Here is a 17,408-nt window from a genome sequence, read left to right as displayed (position 1 = left end):
CAATTTCACTTGTCCATCACATTTCAGCCATTGGATTTTGAGAATGAGGAGGAAACAGAACAATCTGGGTGACTTGGGACCGTGCTTGACAAATATAAACCCCATTACCCTTCACGATTGGGATTAAAAGAAACTTTAAATATATGTGTTCAGAAATCTGTTAAAAGTATCTCCCCATTGGTGTGTGACGCAGAAGACCCACGAGTAGGGGACTCGGTGTCACGGTTAAGGCTGCACAAAATAGACTCAGTAGCAGACCTCAAAGGCACTGGTAGGTGTTGATTACTGGATTTTATTGCACAAAAACACGAAATTGCAAAGGCAAGACCATGAACTATGACTTTCCAGATCTGTTATACAATCTGTGATATAGAACCTGGTACAAGAACATAGAACATGAGAGAAAACTAAATTCATTTTGTAAGTTTAGGTTCAGGGCAAGGAGGAAGGGCATGGGCATCAGAGATGCATCCGGGAGTCTCAGTACACTGCAAAGAGAGGAGAATAGATTCAGTGGTTAAAGACATGATATCCAGAGAAGAAAAATCAAAGCAGAGTCTTTCAGGCTTACACTTTGCAGGTAGAGAACTGGTGTTTGGGGGAGGTCGAGCGGTCCAGGTGAAGCAGCCAGACTCCAGGGAATCGGTGGACTGCCATGACTGTGGCCGGAGGGCAGGTAGGTGAGTAGAGTGAACTGGAGCTGATGAAGCAACAAGATGAAGGTGAGTATTGTCACGGATGGAGTTAGCTGAAAGGCTGTAGAAACAAACAAAAGGTCTTTTTCTGTGGGAAACTCTTCTCAACAAAAGTGTGGTGGCCAGCACTAACTGTGGCTACCAGAACACTTGGCAAGGACTAGTGGTGAGTGGTGGTGAGTCTCAAAAGCCGGCAGCATAATTGCTTGCAGTTGTGGAGACACGCCAGAGTGCAGCCACTCCGCCCACAGGTGGAGACAGCAACTCAGATGAAGAGCACTCACCCAGACCATGACACTTGGACTGTATTCCACAACTGCTCTTGACGTGGTTGCTGGTGTTTGACACTAATTCATTGAGTGGATGTCGATTGCTAAAAACAGCCTTAGAGAGTTTTCACTTGTGTTTTAATTCTTATACCTCTAAGGACAGCAAGAAATCCTGCTGCAGACCAAAAACACCAGTAAGCCTGCAGCAGCAATGAAAGGAAATAAACCTGTTCTTGCATTTTTAAAATCTCTCTTTTTACTACCAACTTTTACTGCCTTGGATATGGGATCCATCACAACTATCAATTTGTCTTTTCTTATAATTGACAATTAGCAAAATGTAAGGAGTAAGGTACCAAGTGACGATGCACGTCAGGAAATAAAAAAGGAAATGTTGAAATAAATTTTTAAAACATGTTTATCGCTCTTTAAACATTCATCAAAACTTTGGAAAACCACTGGAAATGGGCAAAGGAGCTCTCGAGCTGCAGGTCTAAGACCTTTGCTCTAGTCATCATAGGTGGTAACACAATTTATGAAACAAAGTATTAGAAATATAAACCAGTGTCAAGTGTATGCATTATCTGTTGACAGTGTGTGTGCGTGTCCAGTGTGTTCTGCAGCAGTGTTACTGTTGTAGACTTTAACCACAAAATGCAGGAAATATCTGAGATCCTCTGTGCTAAACGTTCATCACCTCAGCCTCAGAGAACATAAGGAAATTGGAAATTAAGCAAAATATTTCTGAACAACTACTAAAGTTTAAACATGAGCCACACATCATAAAGAAGTAAAGAATTTGAGGCTGTGCTAACATCAGTTTTACTGTAGAGGGCAGTGTTGGGCTGTACTAAGGAGCCCTTCAGCAGTTTATTCTTATAAATGTGAGAAAAGGTGGCTACTGCGCATAGCATTCAAAGTATTTTAATCGGGTATACGTCTTCTGTTTCCGTGATCACCCCCTGCTGCTCTCCCCGTTATAGCAGGGGTTCCCTTCTAAGCTTACACCCGTGACACATCTGTAGTGTGATGGCTGGAGACCTTTATATCAGCATGAGTGGTATTTTCAGTGTATGGCAAGCTTGTCACCAAGTGATCGTCTTTTTAAATAAATTTCACTGAGATAAAATGTTTTGCAGTCAGGACCAAAGCATCAGAAAACATCTTGTGTTGTAGCTAATGTCTGCCATTTTTTTTTTTTTAATTTTCTCCATTTCTTCTAGACCACATGTGTCAAACTCAAGGCCCGCGGGCCACATCCGGCCCAGCGTGCATTTATATCCGGCCGCGAGATCATTTTATATAGATTTATTATTATTGTTATGCATCGCCCGGCGATATGACGCGCTAACAACACACAAACAACAGATCCCATAATGCAGCGCTGCAGCCTCCTTGCTGAATGCTAGGCTACCTTGGAACATTCCCGCCTCAATCAAGTCAAACTTCTGTTATTGCGAAGCTAGTCCCCACAATGGCCAAGAGAAAAGTTGATTCTGAAAACAGAGCCTTCTAGCACCGGTGGGCGAATGAATATATGTTTACAAACATTGCCGGTAAACCCGTGTGTCTTATTAGTGGAACTAATGTGGCTGTAATTAAGGAATTCAATTTAAGACGGCACTATGAGATAAGCTGAAAAACCTAAATGCAGAGCAGAAACAGAAGGTAAAAGAGCTAAAGAAGAATCTGACATTTCAGCAGATGTTTTTCACCAGAGCAAAATCACAAAGTGAAGCTGTTGTGAAAGCAAGTTTTATTGTAGCAGAGGAGACAGTCAAATCAGCCCGGTACCACTCTGAAGAGCTGCATGATGAAGGTGTGCGACGTCTTGTGTCCAGACAAAACTGCTGATTGGGTTTGTGAGATGGCTGCTGATTTAAGAACACAGTTGTGTGAAAGAAGCAAAAACTTTATTGCATACTCTCTTGCTGTGGATGAAAGTATAGACATGATGGACATTGCACAGCTGGCCATCTTCATCCGTGGAGAGGAAATATTGAACATTAAATCGATGCACGGGACAACGACAGGAAAAGACATTTTTGAAAACATATGTCAAAGTGTAACCGACATGAAACTGCCCTGGGACAAACTTGTTGGACAACAGATGGAGCGCCGGTGTTGTGCGGTGAAAAAAGCGGACTAGTCAGCAGGATGCGAGTAAAGATGCAGGAGAACTGTACCGGTGAGTTAACAGCATATCACTACATCATACACCAGGAAATGCTGTGTGGTAAAGTCCTAAAAATGGAGCATGTAATGATCACCGTAACACAAACCGTAAATTTTATCTGAGCTAAAAGTTTAAATCACCGTCAGTTTCAGTCTTTGATGTGGGAAATAGATTCAGAGTTTGCCGACATTCCTTATCATACAGAGGTCCGTTGGCTGAGTTGGGGAAAAGTTCTCAGTCGAGCTTTTGAGCTCAGCAAGGAAATCTGTCAGTTCATGGACATGGCATGTATGATGCGGTGAAGGCATTTCAAGTGAAGCTGTCACAAATGCACCAGTGCAACTTGCCTCACTTTCTCTGTTGCCAAGTAATGTTGAACCAAGTCGGTGCACTTTGCTGATAAGCTGAGCGCACTGCACACTGAGTTCGCACGGTGCTTTGGAGACTTTGAAGCACAAAAAGAGAATTTCGAGCTGCTTCGCAATCCATTTACGTGGAAACTGCACCTGTGCAGATTCAGATGGAGCTGCAGTGTAATGGGACACTCAAGGCAAAGTACGACACTGAATGGCCCGCACAGTTTATTAGTTCCATTCCTGAAGCAGTACCCCAGCTCCGTCTACATGCGGCTCCAAACTTGTGTGTGCTTTCATTTATTTTTTCTGGGGTTTTTGGCTGCATGTTCATATTTCTAACTTGCATAATTTTGACAGGATATATTTTTATGGGGAGCAAAATATTTAAAGTTAAAGTTTATTTTGTGTGGATGCCCTAAAAGGGCTTCCACACTATTGAGTTCCTGTTTCTCTTTATTCTTTATTCTACTTTATTCTAGTTGCTTCCGTACGTTTTTTGGCGCTTAACTACTCCCTCAGTTTTCAGCCGATTTTCTCAGTTCAAACTTTAAAAATTCTGCTCTTTCTGCTATTGTGCGCTATGACTTTTGGTGCTCATAACTTCTATACTTTTTGAGATATTGAATTTTTTTTGCAATATTTTTTGCCCATTTCTGCCATATTATCAGTGGTGTCACTGATTTTGCTTGCTGGGCTGAGCTGTGTTTTAGCTCAGTGAGATGAGCATCCGTTCTCAGACTGGGAGGCCCGGGTTAACAGTTAAACTTTTTTAACTCAATTTCAGCTTTTTCACCCCTTTTCAGCAAAATTTTCAGTTTTTTCACCAGTTTTCAGCACAAATCCCAGCTTTTTCAGCTATTTTCAGCAAAAACATCTTTTCAGCAGAAATTCTGCTGATTGAACTCTTTTCAGCAGAATTTGCACCTCTTTTCAGCCCAAATTCTGCTTATTCACCTCTTCTGCAAAATTTTCAGCCTTTTCACATCTTATCAGCACAAATATCAGCTTTTTTCAGGAAAAACCTCTTTTGAGCAGAAATTCTGCTGATTCGTCTCTTTTCAGCGCAAGTTTTTGCTTCTTTACCTCTTTTCAGCAGAAATTCTGCTGATTCACCTCTTTTCTGCAAAATTTTCAGCCTTTTCACCTCTTATCAGCACAATTCTCAGCAGCTTCTGCTCATTTCAGCAAAATTGTCAGTCTCTCCATCTACTCTTTGTCAGAATGAGTTTGGCTCAGTGAGCTGAGTGGCTGCCTTGAGACCAGCAGGGCCAGGTTCGAATCCTGCTCAGGGTAAGGTTTTTTTTCCACCACTTTTCAGCAAAAATTTCTCTATCTTTACCCCTCTCAGTAGAATTTTTGGCTTTTCATCACTTTTCAGCAAAAATTTTCTGCTTCTTCACCTGTTTTCAGCAGAATTTTCAGTTTCTTCTCCGCCATACAACTTTTTGCAAGTTTTCAACTTTTTCAGCTTTTTCAGCAGGCAACTTCAGCATAAAGGCATCCACACAGCATTTTCGCAGGAAATGCAAACTTTTTCTAGTTTTAAGTTTATTTATTCTAGAATTATATTCCTGTCTGTTTTTATTCATATTTATGTTTAAAAAAACATTGTTTTAGTGTGTTCAATAAATGTTTATCTTGTTTGGCCCGCGACCTAAAGTGTGCCTTGATTTTTGGCCCCCAGTGCAATTGAGTTTGACACCCCTGTTCTAGACCAAAGACAGCTCTACTTCATCACACCTCTGACCACGACAGAATGGTTCCCTGCCAGTCCGAAATCAGACATTTCTTTACCATGCAGTAAAACTGAGGCATGCAGTTAAGATTACACTTTTTTAAACAACTCTTTCCCGTATCTTCATATGGCTCATCAGCTCATCCCTCTGTTTTCATTACAGCACTGCACAACAATCTCATGCTTGAAAACCTTTTGCTAACTTCTTGCTTTGAATACTTTTCTCTACTTCCTCACTCTAGACCTCACTTTGACTTCCTCACCAAGTCATCCTTATCTTCTTTTCTCTGTCCAGAAGATGCACCAAATACCTTGTAGCAGTTTTCTTCAACACTAAATCTAGATTTAGTGTTGAAAAAGTTAACAGATGACTGAGTCAGTCATTCATCTTGTTCTTTTATTTCTTCATTTGTTTATTTTTTCGCTTTGCATCTGACTTCTATTGCATGTGTAAACAGCATTAAGATTGGCCAAGCCATCTATGGTGCAGTTTTACTGGGGAAATGACGAGGCTTGTTTGTCAATGTTCCAGCATTACATAACATTTTTTTGGTCACTGTCCTCAAGAGAAAGAAAGAACAAAGAAGCCAAAAACAAACAAAAAACAGAACAAAACCGTTTTTGCAGAGGTGTGTGTGTGTCCATTTATGTGTATTTGTGTGCATATAGAGCTACAGCATTATCTTCCCCTTTTCCCCCTCCCCTCTCTGATTTCTAGTTAAATGCTGAGTTGTCCACTTTCTCTCATTTCTTTTCAAAGCTGAGAGAACCAGAGAAAAGGTAAGACAAGTTTTTATACTGAGGAACAACTTCAGTCAACAATTTTTCTCTGCCAGTTGTAATACTACTACTATACTACCACTCTCGGGGCGATCGTGACTCAAGAGTTGGGAGTTTACTTTATAATCGGAAGGTTGCCGGTTCGAGCCCCGGCTTGGACAGTCTCAGTCATTCTGGCTTGCCATCACCAGCGTGTGAATGACTGACTGTAGTTTAAAGCGCTTTGGGGTCCTTAGGGACTAGTAAAGCGCTATACAAATACAGGCCTATTACTACTAATAATAGTTCCAATGTTGTAATTAAAAAATTTTGTATATCTAAAATTTTCTTATTTAGTTTGACATGCATTTGATACATTTTCCTTATTTGATATTTATACTTATTCCTTTCTTGATATGGATCCTATGATTTGTTTGAGTAATTGAGTCGACAGCTATACACAATGATCTGGAGTGGTCATGAAGTTGCCAATAATAAACTGTTAGCATTTTTCTAAAAAAGAAAGATATTCTATGATATGCTATACAGGCTGCAAAGGCTGAAATCTCCTCGCATTTCAACCCTTCTTTCCCATCACATTGTAGTCTACAGTCTGCGTCACATAATTCTGCTCACTATCTGCCTCAGAGACAGGCCTCTACAAGCACACTGGACCGATACGAGCCTTTTAACCACCTTTACAGCCTTACACTGCACTGTGGCAGTTTCATCCTCTTGTTGTTGAGGCACATCAGAGGTCGAACAAGGTCATGAAGGCACACCATAATATCTGTAATAGATGTAATTATCATAACAGCTGTGAAAGTTTAAATAAGTGCCCGAACGTATTTGTATTCATGAAAATGCAACTCTAAAATGATAGTACCTTTATACGATACAATACGTGCCATTATGTGATATAAAAGGCATTTTCAGCTAGTGTTCCCGTGGCGTTGTCAAACCTTTTTTTTTTAAATTAGTGAGAAGTGTCACTGTGGTATTTTAAAACAGCTGTTTCATCAGCCTTAAAACCCTTCCACCTTAAAAGCTTCCTCAAATTGCTTACTGGTCCAAAATACAGTAAAGCATAACGCTGCTTCATGTTAGTCTTGCTAAGCATTCATTTCAATCTGTATTCCTCTGAAATGATTGTTTGAAATACATTCTAGCTGCCACTGGCTGTATATTCTATCTATTTTATCCTTGATTTTTATTCTAGTTATTGTTATTTCTTACTTTTGGTTGCTTTATTGTTATGTTTCTGTAATTGGTTTGAGTTCTGTTATTTCAAATCAAATCTACTCAATTTTACTTATATCACCAAGTCATTAGAACAAAGGGTCAGCAACATCAAAAGGAAATGCAGAAAGCGACTCAAGCTTTCCTCAAGGGAAAATGCAGCGTTTTGAAAACACTCTCGAAAACGCATACATTTCAAAACGGAGCTGTCCAGTCGCAGTGTGGACACTGGAAAACGCAGACGTTCTAAAACGATGACGCATTTTAGTCATGTGATGCAGTCATGTGACCAATTAAACAAAGATAGCGGAGTGCTATCAAACCTATCCGGGCTAGTGTGGACATGTGAGGGTACGTCCACACTAGCCCGGATAGATTTGAAAACAGCATTTTCGTCTGAAAACGCTCCATGTCCACACTAGCGTTTTCAGTCGTTTTCACAGATTTGTGCGTCCACATTGAAACGGCCCAAAACGCTTACATTCCAGTCCTGCGCATGCACAAAAGCGAGTGAGAATTAAAGAATTTGAAGAATATCTATCTGGAGCATGTACAAACTGATAATAATCTTTTTTAGGGCTGTCAAAACTGAGAGCAATCAAAACAACTGCTGTACAATGCCCTCCGCTGTCTTTGTTTAATTGGTCACATGACTGCATCATGACTAAAATGCTCATCGTTTTAGAAAGTCTGCGTTTTCAAGTGTTCACACTGCGACGGGACAGCTCCGTTTTGAAATGTATGTGTTTTTGAGAGCGTTTTCAAACTGCTGCGTTTTTCCTTGAGGAAAACGCCGTCTCAGTGTGGACCAGAGGCCCTAAAGGGTAGTATGCATGTGGGATTTTTTTTTTAATTGTTTGTTTTTTGGGGTTTTTTTGGGGGGGGACTGAAAGATTAATAGGCTCTGTTTTGAGTTTTGTTCAAAAAAGAATGACTTTATATAGGAAAATATATATCACATCCGCAGGACACCTTAAACTAGTTTTTTAATTAAGCAGCAAAGCAGAACAAAGTCGGGGTTGTATCAAGACACGAGGACTAAACCCCAATTCAACCAGACCCAGAACTGATCTGGAATTAAAACAGGACTACAACAGTTCAAAATCAGGACTACTTAGGATTTAACCAAGACAGAACCAGAATCAGAACTAGATGATAGTAACACTAAAAATCATCATAGACCTGCACTACACTTATTTTTTAATTCTACCAAAGTCCACTATTTAGATTCAGAAAAGTTTATATAATTATTTAGCCTTGTTGTGCAAACAAGCCTGCATAACTTAATAAATGTAGAATTTGAAAAATAACAAACCTAAAAAGAAACACTAGGTACGAGATACATGAGTACCTATGATACGGTGATACTTTTGGTAAACAACCATTTGACTAACATGTCTGTCTCACCTGCTCTTGTTCCCTCTCTGTTCCTCTCTGATAAGGCAAAACACAGAGCCTGTGTTTCTGTGTTTTGCCTTATATGGATCCACAGGTGTGCCACCAATTTACTCACATGGACTCTACTAACCTATCAGAAGCTTCTTAAGCTCAGAATGGAATCGTCTGGAGTTTTCTTATTAAGTAACAATAAACTTAGTGTATATATACTCCTAAATATGATGAAAGTGATAGACAGCTCCCTCTTTTTATTCTGACATTTAACTAATTCAAAAGATATTTCAATATTTATTTATCCAAAACAAAACAAGTTTACTCTAAATTGATGTTGTACAGTAAAAAATGTTCTTGTGTTTTCCATAAAGTGTATGTAAGTATCTGGTTTAAACTGTGAATATACTGCTGTGTATTGAAATTCCTCTTGTTTTGCATAGAAATATACTGAACAACATACAAAACATAATATATAAAATAACATCTACCAGAGTTTTTTCTTTGAAAGAAGCTCCTTATGTCCATTCTTGTATATCAGTACATTACTGAAACACTATTTAGCCGTGGAGGGTGACAACTGAAAATATGAAATAAACACACATGTAAGCTAAGACTCTCTAAAGAAACAGCATTGTTGTTGTTCGGCTTTTCATTTCGCCATTTGTTGATTCACTTGAAGAGCAAGTAATGTAATATGGGTCAAGTGATCAGTTTGATATCAATCTTTCGTGATACACTGTCATATTTACATTATTTGTACAGTGCGAATGATTTGCTTTGGTACCTGGTCAAACTTCAGTTCTCCTCTGTCTGCCTGGCTGCGCTTCTCCAACAGCGCACTCGAGGCAGCAGCTCCCCCCGCCCCCTCGCTCAGTCGCTTAGTGCCTGAGCTCGGATCATACCAATATTAGGGGGGATTTACGCACAGTCGTAAATTCCCACAGTGTGCACTATGTGCTTCGGATATTGTGTGTAGTTTTTTGTTTTATACAGTTGTCAGCCAGACATCTAACTATGAAAAAATTACACTCCAAAAGACCCCGGGCTTCTGAAAAAACAACCCGGGCTTAAGCCCAGTAAGCCACCCCCCCGCTCCGCCACTGGTGTGGACGCGAGGCCAAAACGGAGAGAAAACGATTAGTGTGGACGTAGCCTAAGCTTGATATGGTGACTGGGGAGACTCAAGTAAACACAGGAGAAGACAGACACTGAGGGAGAACTAAGATTAACTGAAGGCTAACCGAAACACACTTTAAACATGACGAAGGAATAATTACGAACCTAAGAATCACAATGGACATTTAAAAACAAACAGCATAAAATCCCAAACTAGAAAACACTTGGTCACAGATTCCCTGACAGGTGCAATTCGGAGAGGATAATACATGCACTTAATACAAATGTAATAATATGTCCTTTTATTTTAAGAACCTTTTAACAAATGCTTTGAAGAGGAGAAAAAACAACACTGGCATGTGGAGGCCTACTTTCACATAAAACATAATTTTGCACTTTGTCTATTTGAGGTTACACCTAAAAAAAATTTCACTTTCCAATAATTTTAGAATAAAATAGTGAGGTTAGGTTATTCTGTTTCTAAACATCACTGAAAAGCTTCTCCATATCAGGGCTGTAAGAAGTCACTTCAATATTCATGCAGCACTGCAGAGTGTCCTCAGTCAAGAACAAGTGGTGTTTGGACTTCATAGAAGTACCGTAGTACAGAGGCCTCTGGCTAAGGCTTAGTGTTTTGAGTTTGGCAAGTAGCTGCTAGCTAGCTTTCTGTCTGGACCAACTTATAGCAAAGTGGTAAGATGGAGACAGATGTTGGAAGGTTACACAAACTCGGAAAAGTTTGTGTGTTTTTTCTTCTGACCAGATGCAGCTTTCTGAGCCATCTTTTCAACATCCTTATACAAATCACTACACTGTGTTTATGTGCTAAAAGAGAAATCATTTGCGTCCTTGTTACTAAAACCGATTCTGAAGTATTTCACAAACTCTCGAAATTTCAACTTTATTCTCAAAAGGGTTCTCAATGTGGCCCCAATACTCTGTCGTATTAAAGGGAAGGTAATGCCTGTAACATTAAAAATTTTTTTTTATTTTTTCACCCAAAGCTTGCATGAGCCACAGCTGAGGACCAAAAGAGCCTGTAGCTTGCAGTCGCTGACCTCTGGTTTTTTCCGATTGCGCATTAGTCCACAAGAGGATGAATCTTTGTTTCAAAATATATTTTTTTTACATCTCACACAAACCCTTTAACCCTTTAAAACCTGAACCATGAAAAAACTGCCAGAAATCTTTAATTTTTTGATAATCGAGTGTTTGTTGAACCTTTAGACAAAATACATGAGTTTTAATTTGTATCACATTTGCTATATAGGCCATAGTTTTGCAATTTAGTCATTTTAAAAATGTCATGCAGTTTATATCATTTTTTGATGGTAAAAAAAATTCACGCTGATGATGTAGAAGTCTCAAAACCTCACAAAACACATGTATCAAATACGATACGCTTGGCTTTAAAGGGTTAATTTTGCTGTAATATTTTAAAAACATAAGGCTATGCAACACAATAAAAAATGTAAATTAAAATACAACTTTCTAAACATTTACTTCACAGTTTTTAAATTAAGTGCAGCCCTTGCAAGCTAGCATCTCAGTTAGATCACAAGCTAACAAAATATTTGCAGTATAAACAAAGCTTTTGAAACAGATATGTGCACACGTTAAGGCCCAAAATGTTATTTTACTGAAACGCTAACACTCCTCTGGAGTGGAACCTGTTGGAGTGGCACACAGTCCCCTGATCCTTAACATAAAAAAAACAAAAAACATAGAGAGGTAAATGTTGGGAGAAATGGAGGACCTGTTAAATTAGTTTCATCACCGTCTTCCTACATACTTAATCTGAAGAGGAGCACATTTTATTTCTCCTTGCTAATAATGTTGTGATTGGGTGCCTTCAGGCAATCTAACTGTCATGGCACTGCTGTTACAACAGCTCTTACACACACTTCAGGAAACTTCCAGCCATGAAATGAGGAAGGAAAGTGAGATCCTCAACTCAATGATAATCAACTCAGCCCTTTCAGCAATGATAAGGAGACTTTATGTTAACCATGAGCTTTATCAACAATGACTAGAGGTAAGAAAGAGAAAAAAATGAGACTGTGCTAATATCTGTTCTGCTGTGGAGGGCAGTGTTGGGCTTTTAGTTGAGTGACAGGCCTTCTGTATATAATTGTTGTTTTTATGTGTGTTTGTTTTTGTTGTATCATTCTCATTCTGAATGTAAAAAAAGTGGCCTCACATTTAAACTGAATTTAAGAGACACTTTGCAGGTGTCAGTTCATCTTTTTTGCAATCACATTGACTCATGTAATGCAAATCTGACCTCAAGATGTAACTGCTATGGCACAGATGTCACTTCCTGAAAATAACTAAAAGACTGTTGAGACCTGATGAAGCCAGTTAAGAGCAGACAGCCCGAAAGGCGGGGTTAAAACTAATACCAAATTTGGAGGGAAATCATCTGAAAGGCAGAGGAGGAAGATGAAACACTTTCATTTCAGAAGACATTTGAGTGGAGCAACAGCCATGTGAAAAAAATGACAGAAATTCACACGTCTCATTAGATGTGTGTTGTAGAGAAGTATACAAATAATACTATTAATGAATTCCTTGCATGGTATTAAATCATGTTTTTCACTGTTTCAACAGTAAAAAACATCCTGTTATTCTTGTATTACACGGTGTGTGAAGGGCATATTATTTGCATAAACACTTTGACAGATTAGAATCTTCTGATCAGCCCTGTGGGTTTGCTAAGTTTCATGTATTGTCTGATGTGCACCAAATAAGACAGAGAATGTACATCTGTCTGTTACCTGTGAAAGGAAAGTAAGAAACCAGGAAGGGCTGTAGATGCATCACTTTCATGCATCATTGCTTTTGTGCAAGACAGGCATGCAAATGTAATTTAACACCATGTTAAAGTGCACTTTAAATAAATGCTGACAGGAAAGGATTTAAAAAAATAGGAAGTAGCCCTCATACATGTTTACACCCTTACAGGTGTTTTTAAAGGTGACAAAACACAGTCAAAGGAAATCAATCAGACCCAGTACTCACTTGTTTAGTGTTACATAAATGTTATCATTGCTCCATTAACTACATCAGATTCTTCTAAACCTTCGTGAGTTCTTTCAAGGCTATGAAACTTCTAAGAGCTCGTAACAACAGTGTCTCTTCCCATTTTATCCATACATAACACCAGAGCCACGACTCTTAAAAAAATACAAATAAAAACTAGTGTTAGGTGGGCAGCTTGACTGAGACAGACCAGAGGTTAGAGTGAGAGAAAACCAGGTGACGTATTTGAGCTACCCAAATAAGTCCTATTGTGCTCAAATTTATATATGCATGTGTGTGTGTGTGTACATATATATGTATATTCACTAACAGTCAAAAGTCTTTACTTTTATTACTTTCTACATTGTAGATACAAACTGAAGACATCAAATATATGAAGCAAGATATATGGGATTATGTACCAAAGAAAAAAATGGATAAATAACTCTAAATATGTCTTATATTGTATCTGTTACAACACAAAAATGTTACCAGTTCTAACATTCAGCAAGTCAAACGTGCAAAATGTTTTTTGATATGAGGAAATGAAGGCATGTTGTGTGTGTTTATTCATAGGTTCTGCCCTGTTTTGATAGCTGTGGTCACACCAAAGATAAAGTTTATTTCTTCATTTCTGTTTGCATGGTTTTAGCTGCATCAAAGTATGATGAAAACAATGATGGTATTAGTTTAGTTTTTCACACAGTGCTTCTGCAATTTGGCTTAGTTATAACTACACAAGGACAAACAGTAATGTGTAGAGGGTCTTTGCTCTTCTGATGTAGTGCGTCTTGAATGCTCAGCATTCAAGACAGATTAAGATTTTGTGTGACTTTGAACTGTTTGAAACGGTAGATTTATAAAAGTTATTGGTTTGAAATGTGTTGTGAATGCAGTTTATAAGCTGGGTTTTATCAAATGTATGAGTTTTAAAAGATGTACTCACAACTTTAGTGCCAATGGTCTTTGCAGTGATTTTCACGAAACAGGAAACTGTTATTTGTAAAAATATCCACACTGTGGACAGTAATGCTTCAAACCAGCTGTTATCTTTTTCATATTCTAGCATTTGATTTATCCGTACACAGGAGCAACCAAAACTATAACCCTTCAATGCATCTCTATTTCTACCTTCTTTCCTCCAGAAATGGCTGAATACCAGCAGGCCACCCAGATAGTGACAGTCTCCAGCACCCATCACAACCCTGGGCATTGGAGCACTGGCCTCTGTGATTGCTGTGCTGATATGGGCACTTGTAAGTTAATCTAGCAAACTCTACAAACAGTGATTTTTGCATCAACTGTCTCCTCAGACTTTCATTCAGAGGGTCTTGAGTATCTGACCATCTGAAGTTAGGACTGAAGTCAGCATATAAAACACAGGATGCACAAGCTAGTTGTTGAAAGAGAACTTATTCAACAGTGAAATAAACTTGTGTCTCTGCATAATTTTCCTCTTCTGTCAAGGTTGCTGTGCCCTTTGGTGTTTCCCCTGCATGCAGTGCGATACAGCCAACAAGCACGGCTGGTGTTGCTGCCTCCCACTCTGTGATGTATGCTGCGTGGTGTCCTGCATGCTCCGCCAGTCCATCAGAGACCGCCACGGCATCCCTGTAAGGGCGGAGGGCGAGGGAGGGTCAAGGTTATTTTTGTTAGCCAAGCTAAACTGAGGGGTGAAAGTTATTTTATTTAAATTCTATTTCTTTTTAAAAGATATGCTTTTCCTACAAAAATCAACATAAAAAGAAGCACACTGAGAGTGCAAACTTCCGTTAAGCCAGCTCACTCTGGACAATAATTGAAAAGTGTTTTGTACAGTTTTATATATTCATTTACTTTTTTTATATATTCATATTTTGTTTTCTTTGATTTTTTTAAGAATACATAGTGCAATAAAAATAACACCTTTTGGGTCAACTTGAAAGAAAACCATAGATGTACAATGCAGAAATGAGGTCAGAAGGAAAAAGGTGGATGTAAATTATTTTGGATATTTTGAGTCCCCATATAGCAGTACTATTTCCTAAATGTTGCCAATAAGTAATAAGTAGAATTTTATGAAAATTTGACCTTATTTGACATTGCAGAAAGGTCAGGGGTCCAAAGTAACGGGATATTTACAGTGCCCATATATCATTCCCTATATGCGCACATGTTTTCAATAGGAACAATGACAATGAGAAATATAGTTTTAATAAATAGCCCTGTGTAGCATTATTATCACTTGGACCATTAGCTCCATTTCATGACCTTGAAGGAGAGGTCGGAGTTGCTGAAGATACGCAGCACGCATATAATGATCATATTTTCAACATTATAAGGCTTTTTAAAAATCTTCAACCATCATTGAGTTGACCTTGAATTCCTTGGTGGATGTAAGCCAAGTTTTGACCCCACTCTACACCCCTGTAAAGTTTTTTTTTTCCTTTATGAGTTATTGTGATGAGCTTTGTGCTTTGCCAACTTGATAAAATTTGGTAACACAGAAAATCGACATACATTTTCTGCACGTTCTTCATGTGTTTAGCAGGCTGTTGTGAAAAATCACTAGCTTATGGCACAAATTGGAAAATTCAGTTATAATTAAGATTTAAATCATCTGCGTACTGGATAGTTTTCGTGAATAGTTGGATGAGGCGTTGCTATGAATTGTGGGATGGCATTTTCTCCTCTCCTTTCATAAAGGATGCTCCAGTCAATTGTTTGCTAAAGGAGGTAATTAAAGAATGATTGAAGCTCTTTTTCCTGAACATTATTACAGCTGACACCCACATTCTTATTTCTCTTCTTAAGTGAAACTGACTATTCAAACATACCCCGTGTGCCTTCATTAAACACATAGACAGTGTAACGGCAGTTTGTTCAAATCTGTTTTACAGGAAACTACAGCTGTGACAAATTCACTTTTATTAACTCACCCAGCTTCTTATAACAGCATCAAAGAACTACAACTTGACTGCTGGTTCACATTCGCCAAGTGAACACTGAGAGTACTCTAAATCAGGCAAGCATGGGGACTTCACCATGTTTGCCTCATTGTGTTGAGTTATGTCTTATTCTTCTCTTATTCTTCTCTTATTCTCTTCTTCTTCTCCATCCTGCAGGGTTCGTGCTGTGATGACTGGTGTAAAATAATTTGGTGTTACGAGTGTGTCTGGTGCCAGATGCATCGTGAGGTGAAGATCAGGGCCTACATGCAGCCGGCCACCTCAACGGTGGTCACCACTCAAGTTGTCAGTGGATAGGATGTAACCATTTTGGCTCTTGGTTGAGTGAAGATGGCCAACAGTATTTCAAAATTCATTTCAAGTATTTCAAAGTGCTGAAGCTTGTGTAGTTCAATACAATATGTAGAGTCTTTGTTAAAACAAGATGCTTTAAGTTTTGGTAGCGTGTTGGGTATATAATACAACTGAGAACGTTTGTTTACTCTGGCCAGTAAAATCTGTATAATTTCACATGGTCACTGTTATTGTAATCTTTCCCAAGTTAAATTTAACATTTGCTGAAATAAAAAGTTGCTTGTATTCACCCATTATATGTTGCTTGTTGTACATTTTTGCTCAGCTGTGGAGACACGTTTCTTCAAACCCTGAATATGTCTTTCGCACCTTGGCAGCTGGGTCTGGCTGGCCAGCTAGTGTCCTCCTCGGCTTAAACTCCTAAAACGATCAAGTGAAAGACTGATTAATCTCCTAAGATGAGGCCTCTTCCTTTGAGGACTTTGTCTCCTTAAGCTGGGCATACACTGTGCAAATTTTTCAGTCTCGTTATTCAGCTCCTGCTCAAACTGTACGATTGAATACCAGGGGTTAGAAGTTTGTAGGTCACGTACAGGGTCTCACACTAGTCGGCCCGATGCTCTGATGCGACCTGAGTGCTCACATTGTGCATCCATAACATGAAGGTTATAACACAAAATCTGTCTCTCGCTCTCCCTCTCTCTCTCTCTCTGTCTTTCACTCACACAGACACACACACCACCACCATCAACTTTGCTAGATTGAAAATCATTGACCAGGCAGCTGTAATTCAGCAGCAATGTCCATCCAACTCTTTTCACGGTTGTAGTGGTTGTAATAATTTTGTGAGGCTGGGACTGGACTGGGACAAAAAAATCAGCCCGGGCATTTTGAGACCGGCCCACCAGGTATTATAAGGAAAAAGCCATAAAGCCTTTGAATGAAAACAAATGTTGTTGTGACAGTGATGTACACTATCTTGTTGGTATATATGTATTGATCTAATAAACTTCCCAAAGGAAAAGTACTATAGCTTACTAGGGTATATATTAGACTTAATATTTACTATATACAATAAAGAATTTCTATACATTTTACATCAGATGACCACTTTGGTTGTAAGATTCAGATAATTATTTATTAAAGCTAGACATTTTAAATGAGAATAAGAAAGAAAAGTATTTCTTTGTGCCCCCTTCCCCGGTTATTGCCCTACCTGGGCCCCTGGCAAAACTTTGCTAGACCCGCCCCTGCACAGTTACCAGCTGTCAGCTACGTAAAAAAGGATCCTGGTGTTATTTGTCTGTCAGAAACAGTTCATAACTTCCCTTCAGCTTATTCATGTCACCTAAAAGGTAAACCTGTTACATCTAAATACAGAACTTTAAAGTTCGACCTCATCGGCTGT

The 17,408-nt window shown here is 38.9% G+C and overlaps 1 protein-coding gene and 1 long non-coding RNA gene across 6 annotated transcripts; one reads left to right on the top strand and one right to left on the bottom strand.

Moving 5' to 3' along the window:
• Positions 1-291: 291 nt before the first annotated feature.
• On the bottom strand, positions 292-9,619 carry LOC106097062 (uncharacterized). 2 transcript variants are annotated; one of them, XR_003219072.1, is made up of 3 exons: positions 9,406-9,619; positions 572-700; positions 292-488 (listed from the first exon to the last, which is right to left on the bottom strand). It is a non-coding gene; the product is annotated as an uncharacterized LOC106097062 (long non-coding RNA). The 2 variants fall into 2 exon arrangements; XR_001223399.1 differs by lacking the exon at positions 9,406-9,619 and adding an exon at positions 8,637-8,668 and having other exon boundaries at positions 572-756.
• On the top strand, positions 4,726-16,296 carry LOC102079986 (placenta-specific gene 8 protein). 4 transcript variants are annotated; one of them, XM_013266589.3, is made up of 5 exons: positions 4,726-4,786; positions 5,950-6,011; positions 13,904-14,014; positions 14,226-14,371; positions 15,863-16,296. In XM_013266589.3, exons 3-5 carry the CDS (start codon positions 13,906-13,908, stop codon positions 16,001-16,003), a joined length of 396 nt encoding a protein of 131 aa, XP_013122043.1. In that variant the 5' UTR covers positions 4,726-4,786; positions 5,950-6,011; positions 13,904-13,905; the 3' UTR covers positions 16,004-16,296. The 4 variants fall into 4 exon arrangements, with proteins under 4 accessions (XP_013122043.1, XP_025761370.1, XP_019212664.1 ...); XM_025905585.1 differs by lacking the exon at positions 4,726-4,786 and adding an exon at positions 5,843-5,860 and having other exon boundaries at positions 5,992-6,011; XM_019357119.2 differs by lacking the exons at positions 4,726-4,786; positions 5,950-6,011; positions 15,863-16,296 and adding exons at positions 11,534-11,772; positions 15,638-15,776.
• Positions 16,297-17,408: the final 1,112 nt, after the last annotated feature.

The sequence above is a fragment of the Oreochromis niloticus genome, linkage group LG3, assembly GCF_001858045.2.
Source record: "Oreochromis niloticus isolate F11D_XX linkage group LG3, O_niloticus_UMD_NMBU, whole genome shotgun sequence".
Taxonomy (NCBI): Eukaryota; Metazoa; Chordata; class Actinopteri; order Cichliformes; family Cichlidae; genus Oreochromis; species Oreochromis niloticus.
The sequence above is the reverse complement of the archived record's forward strand: the minus strand, read 5'-3'. Positions and strand labels throughout refer to the sequence as shown.

Bases quoted from the DNA above. Each gene is read 5' to 3' on its own strand.
- LOC102079986 (XM_013266588.3), top strand. The intron at 14,015-14,225 runs GTAAGTTAATCT...TCTTCTGTCAAG, and splicing joins CTGTGCTGATATGGGCACTT to GTTGCTGTGCCCTTTGGTGT. The intron at 14,372-15,862 runs GTAAGGGCGGAG...TCCATCCTGCAG, and splicing joins GAGACCGCCACGGCATCCCT to GGTTCGTGCTGTGATGACTG.